The sequence below is a fragment of the Alligator sinensis genome, unplaced genomic scaffold, assembly GCF_000455745.1.
Source record: "Alligator sinensis unplaced genomic scaffold, ASM45574v1 scaffold181_2, whole genome shotgun sequence".
Taxonomy (NCBI): Eukaryota; Metazoa; Chordata; order Crocodylia; family Alligatoridae; genus Alligator; species Alligator sinensis.
In genome coordinates this window covers 1126922-1144812 of record NW_005842429.1, presented here as the reverse complement: position 1 = coordinate 1144812, position 17891 = coordinate 1126922, and the positions used below count along the sequence as shown (strand labels likewise).

Below are 17891 nucleotides of genomic sequence, written 5' to 3'. Positions count from 1 at the left end.
TCTTAGTTCACGCTGAAGCTGCAGAGCGCCCGAAAGGGGCTGAAGGAAGGGGACTTAGTCCTATCACTGTTGAGCCCAGCTCATTGAATCGTATTGCTGAGGCCAGCCTATTGAACCGTACTACTGAGGCCAACCCATTAAATTGTACTACTGAGGAATGAAACCATATTTTGGTATTTGGCTTCTCGGAATTCTAGGATTGTAAGTATATTATGAAAAATAACAGTATTGATTCAAATTTAACTTTTAGTTGTAATTGTAGTTGTTTTTGTAACACTAATTCTTATAGCATTGTTTGGGAAGGAAGTGCATTCGGAGCATTGTTTCTGATATATGTAATTATTGTGTTTTTAATGTTTGTGGTGTTTCTTAAAGCTAAGCAGTGTTATATACGTAGCAAAGAGTTTTAAAATAAAATTGTGTTGTATGAATTAAGTGTGTAATCTTGTGAAATCGTGCAATCAGCTAACTACTCCCCCAGCCAGTGCATCAAAACGAATCAGTAAATTGTGTGGGATTTTCTCTATTCCATAACCCACTAGAGACAGTGAGGAAGTGACAGAGTGCACACACTTAACGGCAACCCAAACAATGAGGTAGAGAAGAGGTGCAGGGAAGTAAATCTGCTTCACTTACTGCAAGAGGCCAGCTAATGCAGCTAAGCATTTTGTAAACTCGGAAAATGTAGACCAAGTAAAAGATACCAATCATAATCAAGTCACATATGCTGACAATCTGAAAGTAGCTGTAGGCACTGTAATCTGTCCACACTGAGCTATTGACACAGATGAATCCAATCAGCAGTGATACCTAAAAGATAGAACAGGAAAACAGAATGGTTAATTTAATTAGCAAGCCCACCAACATGCTGTATAGCAAGGGTGTTAAAGATAGGGCCTATGATTTGGCCCTCAGTGCTGCCCATGGATCTTTGAGTGGACCCATGGGGCCAAATGAGTTTGACTCCTTGCTGTATAGAATAAGAAGAAAGTGTAAGTACAATAAAACAGAATGTAAAAAGCAGAGAACAACCCTTTAAAATCAAGCAGATTAAAAGCATAGTACAAGAAGAAAGACAGTGGAAGTCAATGAACACAGCATCAAGAATGAGAAAAATAAAAAATTAATAACAATAAAAAATTATAAAATACTAACATATTAGAAGTAAAATATATTAAGATAATATTTAAAAGCAGGAAGAGACAAATGTCAGAATGGAGATTGTTCATGGGACTCATTCATCCAAAATAACGAGACAACCTTAAATGCAACAGTGGGATCCCAAAAAATAGGGTTAAATTAAGGTATGGTAAAAGATGCCTCAAGTATAGAAAGCATGAAATACATAGTGGTTCAGTGACTGAAGCAACTAAATCACATAAAATGTCAATGGGATTTTGATTTGTGGGTTACTTAAGTCAATGGAGGCCATCTTTCCTGGCAGGCATGCCACAAGGTAAGCCATATACCCTCACTGAGTGCACTCTTGAATCCCCTCCCCTTGCCCGATCAGTTGCTTTACTTTCTGCTCCCTGCCTGATCTGTTGCTCAGCTTTCTGCTCACTACCTGATCTACTGCTGTGTTTCCTGCTCCCTCCATGATATGCCATGTGCCACACACACACAGGCTGCCCATCCCACTTCTGGCAGGACTACTATTGGTTGACTACCCCTAACTTAGTGTTTTTTAAATGTTACTTAAGGCCTAAAGTTAAACCATTAAAGGACGCACAGAAGCCAAGATCCTACACACACAATTTAATTCACTGGGATTTTTCCCAGGCATACTCTGAGAAGGTGGGTCCAATAAAACCAATTTAAAGTCAATCTGCTGCTTTACAACCAGACAATAATAGTGAATATAGGATAAGCATAATAGGATGGCAAGTATAATAGTGTGGAAGAAGCATATTTTGTCCCCTTACTTATGAACTACACAACTGTCACCTTCTGATAGAAACATCAAATAGCTTGTACAATGACTTGTCATGGTTTAACATTATGTGCCAACCTGAAAAGGACTTGAATATTATTTTTTAAAAGTTGCAGTCATTTGCCTACTCACTCTTGTGGCTGCTTCAAGGTTAGATTTGCTTAAGTACATCTAAGTGGGTTTCCCCTAGATGTACCTCAGGATTTTCTATTTATAAACTCTGAACACTTTCGTTGCTTTAGCCATTTTTATTTTTCAGTTCCCTTTAAGTCAGCCAGGTATAGGAAACTACTGGTCTACACTTCTAAGGTTTCTCTAAAACATTCAAGAGCTTTGTCATCTTTCAAATTTCTACTGAATCTAATCTATTACCAGAATAATTTCAGAAAGCTCAAATGCTTATACACAGTTTATTTTATCCACCACAGGACAGATGTAGTTTGGTGTGGAAAAAGGGATAAGACCACAACTTCTCATCAACTATAACCTAATCTGTATGTGTTCGAATGTCAAAATAAATGGGTCACCATAGCCCAGTGATTCTCAACCACAGTGTTATGAGATCCTTTGAAGGGTGCATCAATGTATGAGGCGATAAGCAGGTAAGTGCAGGGTCAGGCTTGTCCTTGCCTGGCAGATCCCCCACTTCTACTGCCTGGCCCCTCTGCAAGAAAGTAAGCACTGTAATAGAGGGTGCCTATACACGTGCAGTAAGACTACTCTGATGTGCTGTAATTACAGTTTAATCGGTGTGCTGAAGCGTGATAATTACTGCAATGTAACCATGGGAGCCTCGATCTGCCCTTCCCCCTGACCTACCTGCAGGCAGCTGGGGGAGGTACTCTCCACTGCTGCCTGGGGCTGTATTCCTGGCCACTACCGCATGTGTGCAAACACACAAATATGTGGCAACCCCCTACATCCTGCTCCCCACAGCCCCTTGCAGGCTTGAACGCTGCCAGCCTGCAAGGGGAAACCCACCATTTCCTGTATTTTTTTTGCAGCGAACAGAAAACCCAGATCCCTGCCTGATATTGTGAATCTGGGACAAATGCTGTCTCAGGGTCATGCAGCCTGGGACCAGGACTTAATGTTCCTATTTCGGGACTGTCCCACCCAGTTAGGGATGGGTGGTCACCCTACCCTCTTCCCAAGAGGGGCCAGGGCCCTTGGGCCCCCATGTACTCAACGCCTATGGAACAGGTGTTATGTATCTGGGGAAAAAAGGCTAAATTTGCCTTGAAGCAGCAGGGGATTATTCATCTCTCTGCCTGGATGAGAACCCATCAGGAGATAGATGTAGACAAGAGATGCAAAACACATATACAAGCAGGGTATGGGAGGGGAGTAGCAGCTGCTAAGGGACACAGAGAGAAGGACCAAGATTCTTTTCTCCCTTTCTTTCCTCCTCCCCTCCAAGCAAAATGATTCTAAGTATCCTCCTTTCTAGTTCAGGACTATGGCAGACCAGTGGAGCATTGTGCAAATCTGCAGCTTTGGTGCATACTATACCTGTCCTATGAGTATTTAGTCCTGGGCTGAAGGCCAGCATATATTTGATCAGCACTACATTTACAGGACTTAAGAAGCCTCCTAGGTCCTTTGCATAGCAAATCTGTACCAGCTGCTAAATTTCCTGCAAGATGAAACTTAAACTACAAAGAAAGAAAGACTTGCAGCCAAATTCAGCGCCTGGGGGAAGTGATCAGGGCTTCATTAACATTATGCAGACTGTAGGACCCACTGAGGCTTCAGTTAGCAGTAAAGGGACTTACCTTTAAACACAGGTTTGAAATATGAATCTAATTACATGGTAAAACAGAGGATTAATGAGAAATCCTGGTGGCAGAAAGTCAAGGGAAGATTGGATTTGACTCTTAACCATATAACTTTTCACAGCTGAAAGAAAAATCATTTGGGTGCTTGATGATAACTTATCTTCAATCTATGCCTCTTTGTACAAAGTCAAGAAGGAAGGGCTAACCTGGATAAATGCTAAATCCCCCTGCATCTTATTTTATATGAAGACTGTCATCACTAAGGCAGGAACTGTCTTTTTGCTGCACATGCATACAATGTTTCGTGCAGCAGTGACAGACCTTGTAAGTACTATTGCAATGCAAACACTAACAAGAGACCCTTGAAGACACCAGTGACTCAACAGGTAACACGAAGTTGAAGGTTCAGTACAATAAAACAATCTCAGTCTCAAAACAGGAGACAAACAAATTGTTGGTCAGGCAGAAAGAGAAGAGCACTCCAAAAACTAGATCAACAGAAGCTCTCTCCGAGGTGACTCCACCAGCCCCACTTAGCAGAATGATTACACAAAGTGAAAGATACTCAGGTCTACCTGCTACAGGAATTTGAATAAATCATGTAGCTCTTCCAGGTTAAAATGATTTAAGAAAGAGTTCATTGAAATTCTCCCTTCTTTCATACCAGATCTGTCCTGCTCTCAGTGTTCCTGTTGGCTTGGAATTAGCTACTGCAGAACTGAATTTCTTTCATTTTTAGGTATCATTTCAGGGAAGAGGAGCTTAATAATTAATTTCTAAACAGGCACCCTGATGGAGATCTGTAAATCAATTTTATGCATATTATTTCTGTACCCACAAGACAGGAAACACAAGAGACAGGATCAGCAACCTGCATGAGGCTGTAACTGTATTTGATATGGTATGTGATCTCTGTATGCTTGTAGACATGTGGTTGAAACTTCAGTTCCTACTATTTGAAAAGAACAGTTAAAAAATGTTCCATTTACTGTACTGCTTAAAGCAATGTTTCTCAACCTTTTTAAGCTCAAGGCACCTCTTGGAAAGTGCCAGCTCTTAGTTTTCACTCTTTTTTGACCAAAAGAAAAATAATAGAGCAGTTTTTCTGTTGCTAAGAATAAGAAAGACCACTACAGAGGATTTCCATTTGAAAACTCTGGGCTTATTTTGTGAATCACATTTGTAAACCTAATAATAATAGTGTGACACCCCACAATAATAATAAAAATCTTGTGACGCCCCACAGTACCCTTGAAAGAACCTCAATGCACCCCAGTGTGCCATGGTACCCTGTTTGAGAATTACTGGCCTAAAGTTATGGCATTCTCTCTTTCTTATCACAAACCACTATACAATATTCTCTTTTAAGAGGTTTCTACAATTTCCCTTACCGAAGTGGTACATTGAACAGGGTTTCCAATGGATACAAAGAAATTGGTGTGGAGCAGTTTGGGACTAGGATCACAGTATAACTATAAAGTTAATTTGTGGCACAGCTTTATGTTCCATCATTTGCTTCTCCCATTAAAGTAGTACATTGTTTAAGTGATAAGACTATGGTATACATATAAGCACTTGACATAGTACAGGTTTCCCTTGCTTTATGCTGTGCATATGTTCCTGAAAAATGGCGCATAACTCAAATTCACGCAAAGGGAACCCCCTTTACAATGTAACAAATAAGGATATATTCCACTACCCAACTGTACTGCCCCCCAGACCCATTTCTACCACTTTTACAAGACAATTTTGGTACTCATCAACAGCAGACAGTACACACAAGCACAGGGTGGTGGTGAATCTTACCATAATGGAGATGTCAACTACAGAAACACATGTTGCAGACAATGAGTGAGGAGCACAGATCCACACAGGAGACTATATTTTCGCGCATGTCACTCCCACAATGCACTGCACAAAGTAGCTGACTGCGGACTTCCACCACACCAATTGCATAAGAGTGAATCTACCTCGCATATAACGAATTTTTGGTATAAAAAGGGTCATTGCATAAGAGCGAATTTGCACATAAAGAACCCGCATAAAGCAAGGGAAACCTGTACTTAATAGATATCAACAATAAAAACTAAGTAACTAAACAAATATTTAGAAGCCGCCTTTTCCAAAGAGACCCTTCCCGCTGAACGTAGGGTTTCGCAAAGCAGCTACTCGTAACTCATGTACAGCAGCTAGTCAGTTCAGGTTTTCAAGCTGATGGTTAGATTTAATTTTGTATTGTGAAATGTGCCTGGGTTCCTTAGCTACATAAGGGAAGAAAAACGGTAAGGCAGTGTTGAAGCGACACATTGCTATTTTCATATACTTCTCAGGTCTTTCATTATAATTTCTGGAAGTACACCTAGAAATAACTCTGCTAGGTTTTCTGGCTAAAAGAAAAAAAAAAAATCACTCATAGGTAATGACCCTGCATCTTTGAAAATCAAGTTTTACAGCAACTGATATGCTTAAGTTAAGGAATGGTATATGATGACCCTTTTTATACTGAATAAGTTATGCAATGACCCTTTTTATACCAAAAGCGTGGGACCCCTGCTTAACACCTCAGGACAGCTGGTAACTGACACTCAGGAAAAAACTGAACTCCTGAATGCCCACTTTGCTTTGGTATTTCACCAGACCAAGGGGAAAAACATGCTAGATAAGGCTCACAGGGGGCACAGTGGGAATGACCACCTTCCTACTGTTGACACTGAGCTGGTACGTGACCAACTGGAAAAGCTAGACATTTATAAGTCAGCAGGACTGGATGAACTCCACCCGAGAGTGCTGAAGGAGCTGGCTGAGGTCATTGCAGGACCCCTGGCAAAACTTTTCCAAAACGTGTGGTGCTCAGGGGAGATCCCTGAGGATTGGAAGAGGCCGGATATTATGCCCATCTTCAAGAAGGGGAAGAGGGAGGACCCAGGCAACTACAGACCAATCAGCCTAACTTCTATCCTAGGGAAAATCCTAGAAAAACTCATCAAGGAATCTATGTGCAATATGCTCACAGAGGGTAGGATTCTGAATGACAGCCAGCATGGCCTTCTTGCGGGGAAGTCTCATTTTACCAATCTCATCTCCTTCTATGACCAGGTATCTCACCGTAGACAAGGGAGAGGAGGTTGACGTTATATACCTAGACTTCCAAAAGGCCTTTGATCTAGTTATCCCATGATATCCTCATGGGAAAACTGGAAGATTGTGGACTTAACTGCTTGACAGTTAAGTAGGTAGGAAACTGGCTGCGAGGTAGGATCCAAAGAGTTCTTATGAACGGATGTCGTCCTGGCAAGAAGTGGCCAGTGGTGTCCCTCAGGAGTCTGTGCTTGGCCCAGTGCTTTTCAGCATCTTTATCAATGATTTGGATGTGGGGGTGAAGAGCTCACTGGCCAAGTTCGCAGACAACACCAAGTTATGGGGGAGTGTGGTCACACCTGAAGATAGGCTGCAGATTCAGGTGGGCCTGGACAGGTTGGAGAGTTGGGTGAATCAGAACCAGAAGTTCAACACTCAGAAGTGTAAAGTGCTCCATCTGGGGGCAAACAATCCCCAACATACCTACAGGCTAGGTGGTGCCAATTTGACTAGCACCATGACCTAAAGGGACCTAGGGTAATAAATTGACCATCTCATGAACATGAGCCATCAGTGCGATGCTGTAGCCAGCAGGGAAAACAATACTCTGCCATGTATCAACCAATGCATCTCATGTAAAACCAAGGAAAGGATTCTTCCACTGTACTCAGCACTGGTGAGACTGCAGCTGGACTACTTCATCTAGTTCTGGGTGCTGCAACTTCAATAAGGACGTGGAAAACCCTGAGAGAGTCCAGAGAAGAGCCACCCATATGATCAGAGACTTGCAAGACAAGCCATACAAGGAGAGGCTGAGGGACTTGGGCCTCTTCAGCCTAAAAAAGAGAAGGCTGAGAGGGGATTTGGTAGCAGCTTACCACTACATCAGGGGAGTACATCAAGGGCTCAGTGAACAACTGCTCACCACGGCACCCTTGGGGAAAACCAGGAGTAATGGCCACAAACTCCTGGAAGATCACTTCAGGCTCAACTCTAGGAAAAACTTCTTCACAGTCAGGATGTCTAGACTGGGGAATACTCTCCCCTTCAGAGGTGGTGCAATCACATACCCTGGAAATCTCCAAGAGGAGACATGATGGTCACCTTGCTGGGGTCACCTGAACCCAGTTGTCTTTCCTGCCTAGTGCAGGGAGCTGGACCCGATGATCTTGCGAGGTCCCTTCCAGCCACTAACAATCTATGAATCTATCAATGTGCTGGCCTTTCACTGTACAAAACATTTAAGCATGTCACAAGAAAACTGAATGTATTTCAGGAAGCAGCTGACCAGACCTGACTTGGCAAAGTTCTGTACAACTTCAGTTCTCACTGAGGCCAACAGGAGTTGAAAGCATTATGCAAATATGATAAAGAAAAACCCAGGAGTTTTCTTCTCAGTTAGCCACCCCTTTGTACACAGAACAGCACACATTTATACGTGCATAAAGATAAACAAACTCCTAATGGCACCTTTTGGGAGAATGTCTCATTGGCAACTATAATACTGGTTATAAACCCAATTTCTTGAGTAGCAAAAATAGTAATGAAGTTGTACTTACAGAGCTGCCAAAAACGGAAGACAAATTTACTCCTTCCTGAAGTGAAGCCAACCCAAGGCACCAGAAGGGAATGAATTAGAAAGGTAACGCAAGTATACCAGTCTCAAAGGGAAAGGAAAAGAGGGGCCTGGCAAGGGAAAACAGAAAAGGGTAAGAAGCAAGAAGCTATCTTACCTTCTTCTTGATTTAGAACACTGCTTTTCCCCAGAAAATTCTGCACTCTAATGAAAAGGTCTGCTTTATTTTCTCCTTTGCATTGTCTTGCTCGTCCCACTACTGTGTGCATCTAAGACTTGCACGTATTTGTTGGTCCCCATGAGCTAGTGAGAAAGCAAGAAGATCTATTTGCTTGCATCCCAGGCAAGTTAATTTCCCACTGCAAGATAGTGTGAGATCACACAGGCAGTAAAGGAATCTAAGCCAGACAGACAGCCCTGCATTTCTCCTTATGAAGGGAGAATTCATAGAATTACTCCAAAAAAACCTGCAACATTGTAAAAAGAGCTCTGGCAGAACAACAGACATACTTAAGAGGGCCTAGAACAGGTTCTCAACCTTTTTAGCCTCACAGCACCCCTTCCTAACTTTGTTCAGAATTTAAGGGCATCCCCAGTTTGACCTAGAATCTAGCTTGTGCAAAGTGAAGGTGGTGGAGGCAGGCCCTCGCCCTACTGGATCCTGTTTTTTCTACCATCTGCACACCTCCCTGCCCCCCACAGGGGTAAAGCGCTGCTCCTCCAGGGACTTGAAGCCTTGTAAACCTGAGGCCCTCCTGCTGGCCTTGGGAGCATGGGAGGAAAGTGGGGAAGGATAAGAGATTAGTCAGGCTGAAAAGTGCTCCATGGCTCCCCCTGGCCACTTGCTAATCCACCCACACACGCTCAGCAGAACACACTGCTGGGAGCATGGGGACTGTTGTGAGAGCTCCTGGGGGCAGGGGGAACTGCAGGTGCCACTTGTCTGTGGGATGCTGAAATACCTGGTGCCAGCTGGGGGGAGTGATCATTTACTTCCTGGCACATACACTGGGCACTGCAGCACCCTTGGAAGGATCTCACAGCACCTCAGCATGCCACAGGACTGCAGTTGAGAATCACTAGCCTAGAACAAGAAAATTACTAAGAAATGTATTACAGAGCAGAGGAGAACTTAGACAGAAGACTCATACCTATGAAGCCATATCAGGAAAACTAAATGACCTAACACCTAATCTTTCTGAGCTTCCCTGGAAAGATTATCTTTTGAGTAAAGGCGCCTAAGAAACAACCAAACATGGTGAGTCTCACATGCAAGAAGGATTTTTTTTAAACCATAAGTAGCAAAAAAAACTAATGAAGTTCCTTGTCCAAAAAACAGCAGCAGATCCCAGAGTTATACTTTTGCAGAGCCAGGAGATTTGAGATCTACACATGCAAGGACATTATCCTATTTGATTTTGGTTACCATGTGCTGAAGTTCTTTTTTCAAATGACACATATGCACACTACTGGATGATTTACTGAACTCCAGTCACCCTACCAAAAATCAGTAAAATTCCTGATCCAGGGGGAAAATATAATAAATTTTGTTCAGTGAGCAGTACCTTTAACTATGTCTTTTCATCTACTAGATTATGACAGTTCATCTGACCATTTAGGATCTGCACATATAAAACATGCACCACTTTCCACACCCAAAATAAGTGCTGAGCAAGTTTTAATAAACCACTAGATCAGCAAGACTACTTCCTCTGTAGTGTGAGCAAGAATGGCAATTGAACGAAAACCTAACACAGGGATTGGCAATGTTTTTAGGCAGAGTGCTCAAAACACCCACAACCTCATCTTGTAGGAGGTTGGTGTGCAGGGTTGGACAGTATGGGAACTGCAAGGGGCCTGATCCTTGTTGTGACAGTGCAGCCCCAACCCCTTCCCCACTGTCCGCCCCAAGATGCGCATGTCAAGTAAAATGCCTTCACATGCCATGCTCTGGCACCTTTGCCAGGAGTTGCCTACCCCTGACCTCGCAGATTGGCAAGAAAAAAGCTGGTGGGAATGATCTTCCAAAAAAGGAAAGAAATCCAGGGTGGCAGGCGTAGAAAAGAGTTAGGTCATGTCCACACTAGGAAAAAAAGCTACATGTTTTAGAAGATAACTATCTCATTGCCTTACAACGCTAGATTTTATAACTGGCAGTGTTATCTCAAACTATTATTTTTATTTTACTATTCAATGGCCTTCTCTTGCCTTATATTTCCATTAGGTGTTCTCTTGGGCAGGGAGTATCTTTTCATTCTATTTGTACAGCACTTAACAGACTGGGGTCCAGGTTCTCAACTATGGGTTTTAGACGCTACACAAAAACAAACTGTAATAAAAAACCTTAGCAGAACAGGGATTTGATTGTGGGTCTCTCAAGTCTCAAGCTTGATGGATCATCCTTCCTCACTTCCACCATTCTGCAACTTTTGGCTATGTATATTTAACCAATTATTCTTCGCTCCTTTAAAAATACAGAATACAGTAGACCAATTTATGAACTGAGGGCAGAAAATTAAAACACAAAACTGCCTTAATGTGGTCACAGCTCTCAGGAAATTTGCTACCTAATACTTAAGGTTTCAGCACACCAAGATATAAAATATGTTGTCACGCTCACTGCAATTTAAAGCTGGTGTCAGGGACTCTGTCTGCTTTCTACTTAATTATTTTTCAAACTGCAACTTACTACCGCTAACAGAACTTCTTTCCTTTCCTGATTTTACAATATATTTTCCTGTTTTATTTCCCAGAATAGAACTTGGTGTGTCTTTTCCTGTGTAATTTTTTATGTCAGTTTCCTCTCTTCCTCCACGCCATCCTTCTCCTTTCTTTACTTTTCCCTATATTGTATTCTGTACTCTCTCCTTTATATCCTGCTGTTTAATTCTTTCCTATCCAAATCTCTCTTGTCATAACACATGCATTCAATATTGTACTCTCTCTAAATCAGTGATTCTCAATCAATGTGCCCTAATCCTTGAGAACCCTTCAAGGGAGCCACAGGGTGCCACACAATATTATAATTGTTAGGTGTTCAAATATGATACACAAGGTCAACTCACAGATTTGAAACAGGAATCCACAGTGTCAAAAACACTGAGCTATTGTGGTCTGAGTTCTTTGCACAAGAAGACGTACTCTAGTATTTTTTTTCTGTGCTCAAAAAAAAACCCAAATGAAAACTAAGAGCTTGCATTTTCCAAGGTGTGCCTTGGGTTTAAATGCTTAAGAATCACTGTTCTAAATTCACTCTCTTCCCCTATCTTCCATTCACCAACTTGCACATTGGTCTTGATGGGTAAAAAGGTTTACAACAATCAGAGAACCAACTTTACTATCCAAAGAATGATTTTAAAAGGGTACGTGCATACATGGGGAGTGGAGGGGTGGAGGGAAAGGGGCATTAGATGATATGGTATTCAACTGTGATGTTCAGAGGAGAAACCAATCCCTCACCAGTTACTGGTAAGGGGGTGAATTCTGGTACTACTTGCAGGATGTTTGCCCTGGACCTTGCTCAAGGACTGTTGTGTGCCAGCTTCTAGCTAAAAGGCAATCAGGACTTGTAGTAGAGTTATATATTTTATTAGACCAACAAGATTTTTGCAAAGAACATTCTTTAATTGCTTCTAGCTAATAGATTTTAGCATCTATTAACAGATTTGGGGTGCCTATTTCCCTTTCTCCTCCCCATGTTCCAAGCTTTCAGAGGGCAGAAGGATAGTTTTCTCCTGAATGCTGCAACAGAGTTGAGGAGGGTTTGTGTGATACCCTGCTTTTGAACGCAGCTGTGCCTTGTGTCTTTCCTACTTTACTTCTTTCCTGGCCTTTGATTTCTGAATTCTCCATCAGAAAGTAGCTTCTTTGCCTCTCTTGCAACTCTCTCCAAAAATACAACTGATTTTCAACAGTTTTGTTTCTGAGCACAGTTTTAAGGAATGCAACAATGAAAGTGATACCAATGGTCAGTTTTCATTCTGCCGAAGCTTGCTAAAATGCTGAATTACTAGACAAGGTTCTTTGTGTAAATCTGTTATCTTTTATTAGACCAACTCCAAAGCACTGAGACCATTAGCAGAAGTACTGACACTGTTTGTCTACAGGCATAAGAAAGCACTGAATTTATTTTCACCTAGTTCCCTGTAAATATCATAAGCACTAGAGCTTTTTGTAGTGAAATAAAAATGGAAGGGAGGTGGCCTACTTGTCCAAGAAAACTTCTGACTTGTGAGGGATGAGTGGGCAAGTAGATTTTTCAAGATTGTCTGATACTTGGATGCAATCATAGATACCAGGACACAGTACCATCCATGGGTGACATGCCTGGTACAGCAGCTAAATACACCAAATCCACATGCAGGCTGCAAATTCCCAAACATTAGACCCTGTGTAACAATTACATGTATTTAATTACATGTTGCTGGGTGGAATTAAATAATTTGTTTGGATGGCTTCCCAAACCAGAAAAATATGCCAAGCTTAGTGCCAAAGACAGAAATGTGGGTTGTGAGAGGGACTGGTTCAGTTGCTCTGAACAACAAAGCTGGCTTCCATATGATCCTGATTTCCTTTTATTACATTGTTAAGTTCGAAACCTGAAATGTAACAGCTGAACAATAACAACTATTAAAGGGAAAGAAGGTAAAGAGGCTGACCAATTCAAAACTTCAGAAATGACAAATTAGATTAGTTGCCTTAAGAATTTATGGTTCTATGAAACATACAAGTCTTTAGTTGTACATTAATCTGTCAGCCATTTCATATGGGCAGATTCCTTCTCGTGCCTAGAGAGATTCCCTCTTCATGCTTAGAGATCATTATTCCATGGACAAGTTTTTGCTTGCTCACTCTCTATTTTTCTCTCGCTGCATCATTTTTAAGGAGATATTTATTGAGGTTAAAATAGTAAGAAAAAAATGAATTGAGCTTCATCATGTTCTTTAAAATTCAGGTGAGATGAGTAGTTTATTAACAAAAAATACTTAATTGTACCGTAATGGGAGTTCTTCAAGATGTGCTGTCCTTATGCACATTCTCTTATTGACATGTCCCACGCGATCAAGCTTGCAGACTTCTGGGCAAAGGTGTCCAAAGGGCACATGTGGCCTGAGGGCCCTCGTGTTCTATGCTAAAGGCATAATAGGAAGCACTGTACCAAATGCAACTCAGTTCTCTCTCGACCCTCGACACCCAGGTGCATAAGATGGCAGTAGAAAGGACATGGAATGAGCATATGGTTAACACAACTCAAAAAACCATAGGTAGTGTACAGTTAACTTTTCATTCTCCTTTGAGTGACTGTCCACGATCTACTGTGAGAAGCTCCAGATCAGCAAAACTTTTCCTCAGATTCGGGAGTTCAGGGTCCCAGGAAAACAGCAACTAGAGCGTTGCCTCATCAAATGCAGTGTTGAGTATAAACACTTTAAGGGATCACTTACCGCCTTGTAAATAAATCAGTAGAATTATAGGTAGGGTAACCATACATCCCAATTTGGCTGGGACAGTCCTGGATTTCGCAGGCCATCCCAGCGTCCTGGCCAGTTGGTGAAAATTAAAATGAAACTCCTGAAATTGCAAGGGCACCGGGTGCAGTCTATCTGGTAGGCAGTGCTGGGGTGTGCCAGGCAGGTGGGCACCAGGCAGGCAGGCAGGCACTGCTGGAGCAGATGCCACATTGTTAGCACATACCCAGCCTGGCTCCTCCTGAGCAGCAGCTGGGTTGGGCTGGGCATGTGCTGGGGAGGTACCACCTGCTCCAGCAGTGCCCATCTGCCTCATGCACCATGCTGCTCTGCCTCCCTGATGGACTTCCCCCTGCACTCCTGTCCACCTGCCTCTGCCTGCAGCAGTGCTGCTGACTTGGGGGGGGTGGGGGGAAGAAGGGAGCAGTGTCCCAGAGAGAGGGCAAAATATCCTGGATTTCCTTAAAAAGAATATGGTTGCCCTAACTATAGGGAGACACTTCTCAGATGTCTGAGTTAGACATGTTCCTCAGTGAGATGCAGATGTTGCCTAAGCCCTGGGGAAGCAAACTATTATAGGGGTGACGGGTCTTTTGGGCATCATGTTCTTAACACAGCTCAAAAATCCTCTCCCAATTTCTGGATTGAGATCCCTATTTTAGCAGAAAGAAAAAGGGCAAAGCATAGAGCTCATGATATTATATAAACAGTTTTGTTTTGTGCACATAAAATGCTGGAGTATGTCTGATGTCCACGTGTAAAGAAATGGCTCTGTTGTAGATACACAGAGTTTAGGTAAGAATATGGGAAGGTGAATCTGCTAGTTCAGACAGAACTCTGTAACACCTTCAGCAGGAATTTTGGCTAGGCTCTTGGAGATGCTAGCTAAAAGATGGCATAGAAAAGTTCAACCATCATAGTCTAGATTTCTTTCATATAGTCCTTTACTGAGATAACGGTCACTAAAAATGATGCTCTAATTTATGAATGCTAATGCATTTGGTTGCACAATGACATTGGCTCAAATGCAGGGTTCACAAGAGGCAAGAAAACTAAGAAGGTCCCAGAGAGGGATGAGATCCTTGGCAGGTATGAACACCCCAGCCAAGGCCTTCAGGAATTTTAATGTATTTGGCTGTCAGAAAAAATCACTTGACCTCCCACTAGCAGACCGTTTGCTGGGACTGCTGCCAGCTTAGTGACAAGCTTAGTGACAAGGCAACTTTGTTTCAGCTTTAGTAAGTAGTCTAGAATTTGAGGTATTAACATCTCATATTGTTCTAGGGACATTTTACAGTTCCAGGAAGAGAATCCTGACCACTCCATTATTAAGTTTGGTCCATGAAGATACTTCCACTGATCAGAACATCAGAGACCAGGAAACACAAGGATCTTTTTACAGACAACAGTCAGAACATGAGATGAAGCGCCACATCTTTCCTTCATTCTGATGCAATAGTTTTGGAAGTAGTGAGGCTTTGGGGTGGTGGGACAAGGGGTTCAGTGTTCAGGAACCAAAACTATCTGGTCCTGTATCTTCAGAGTTATGAGGATCAATTTGACTGAATCCTCTTAGTCTTGCGGAATACTCTGTGAACCACAAGAACCAGAGGTTTAGTGTACAGCAGATCCATGAGATCAAGGAACATCAGACATGAGACAGATTATTCATGACCTGAAACAGATTATTTAACGATTCCTGTCATTTTGCATTGCAAATCAATCTGGTTGTGGATAGCCCCATTCCAAAAGATATGCAAAAAGATGACATCTTTAATTCCCATTCCTAGTCCAAGAGCAGCATTTGCTCCAGTTGACTGCTAACCGGTTCCATAGATCAGGTAAGCAACTACACTAAAATCATTAAATTTATAAATAGCAAACTAGCTAGCTAAAAATGTGGTATGGTTAAAACAGGAATTTGCTAGCAGCAGCAATACAGCCAGTCACTCTGTGTTGAGGGGCACTGAAGCAGTTGGTGTACTCCACATTTTATGTCTTCAGCCAGAGCATGAAAACTCTCAGGGAACATAAGGCACCATGTGAATACTGCTGAAGAAAAATCTTTAAGGCTTTCTGCATGGGGCCCATTTACCAACATTGGACTATGCAGCTAGAAGGTTACTCAAAGAAAGATAAACAATCTCCTGTACCTGCAGGGTATGTTTTCATTATTTTCCATACATTTCAACTGTTAATTGGAATTACACTGATATTTTTGAGAAAATTTAAAATTCAGAACACAGCGAAATCTATCCATCAGCTTTGTAAACTATTGTTGGGTTAGGTAGGATATAAGCAGCTGTGAAGAAACTTCACATGAAGCCCTGGTTAAAGAATAAAAGTATGAGACTTCTAGCTTATTTACAGGTTCCTTTGAAAGACAAACAGAATAAAAGCAAGGTAGCTTTTTTTTTTTTTTTAAATAAACTGTGCTGGCCTCAGCAAGCCATCTATTTCTTTTACCTCAAAAGTAGTCCAGTCTTTACGGTATGGGGTTTTAGCAGCACTTTTAGAGCTCAAAGTACTTCACTGAAAAAGTCAGAAGCCCCACTTGGAATCTAATAATGATGTCTCACCTATTTGGTTTGGCAGGACATCCTCAGACAAGGGGAGGATGAATAGAGTGCAGGATACTACAGTGCATCACACAAGCCATGATCTGCTCTTAAGGTTTTCTAATGCAGACAACCCTTAAGTCCAAATGCAACTGGTAGCTCTAGAGTAGAGATGATGTAGTAGGGCAAGAGACAACCATCATGGCAAACCATTTTGGACATTATATCAGATAGTTTTGGCAAGATCCCATCAGGAGTTTCATAGATTCATAGATGTTAGGGTCGGAAGGGACCTCAATAGATCATCGAGTCTGACCCCCTGCATAAGCAGGAAAGAGTCCTGGGTCTAGATGACCCCAGCTAGATACTCATCTAACCTCCTCTTGAAGACCCCCAGGGTAGGGGAGAGCACCACCTCCTTTGGGAGCCCGTTCCAGACCCTGGCCACTCGAACTGTGAAGAAGTTCTTCCTAATGTCCAATCTAAATCTGCTCTCTGCTAGCTTGTGGCCATTATTTCTTGTAACCCCTGGGGGTGCCTTGGTGAATAAATACTCACCAATTCCCTTCTGTGCCCCCGTGATGAACTTATAGGCAGCCACAAGGTCGCCTCTCAACCTTCTCTTGCGGAGGCTGAATAGATCCAGTTTCTCTAGTCTCTCCTCGTAAGGCTTGGTCTGTAGGCCCTTAACCATACGAGTGGCCCTTCTCTGAACCCTCTCCAGGTTATCCGCATCCCTCTTGAAGTGCGGCGCCCAGAATTGCACGCAGTACTCCAACTGCGGTCTGACCAGTGCCCGATAGAGGGGAAGTATCACCTCCTTGGACCTATTTGTCATGCATCTGTTGATGCACGATAAAGTGCCATTGGCTTTTTTGATGGCTTCGTCACACTGCCGACTCATGTTCATCTTGGAGTCCACTAGGACTCCAAGATCCCTTTCCACTTCCGTGCCACCCAGCAGGTCATTCCCTAGGCTGTAGGTGTGCTGGACATTTTTCCTCCCTAGGTGCAGTACTTTGCATTTCTCCTTGTTGAACTGCATTCTGTTGTTTTCTGCCCACTTGTCCAACCTGTCCAGGTCTGCTTGCAGCTGTTCCCTGCCCTCCGGCGTGTCCACTTCTCCCCATAGCTTTGTGTCATCTGCAAACTTGGACAGAGTACATTTCACTCCCTTGTCTAAGGAGTTTAGACACTGGGACAAGAGTTTAACCACAAATAGGCAGATAACACTGGATACAATTTTGCTGATCTATGTTACCAGGAAACACCATACCATCTAACTCATATGTACTCAGTCCCATTCTTATAATATTTTCTAACAAAGTTTCATTTCAATGTATTGAGGGCTATATGGTCTCTTGCCTACTTGCCCTTCACATGTTAATGTCTTGAGAAATCCTTCATTCACAAGGGCTTATATATATATGATAAAGCCAATTGTATCGATGTAAAAAGATCCACAACACCTCATGGCAATGTACCTAGCTAACTGTTTTA

At 42.4% G+C, this 17891-nt stretch overlaps 1 protein-coding gene across 1 annotated transcript in view; it reads right to left on the bottom strand.

The window, feature by feature from the left end:
• Window positions 1-17891, bottom strand: part of CMTM7 (CKLF like MARVEL transmembrane domain containing 7) — a 43392-nt gene that overhangs the window by 11233 nt on the left and 14268 nt on the right. The window contains exon 2 of the mRNA XM_025211778.1: window positions 637-810. Coding sequence (XP_025067563.1) covers window positions 637-810 — 174 coding nt within the window. The remainder of the gene's footprint in view (window positions 1-636; window positions 811-17891) is intronic.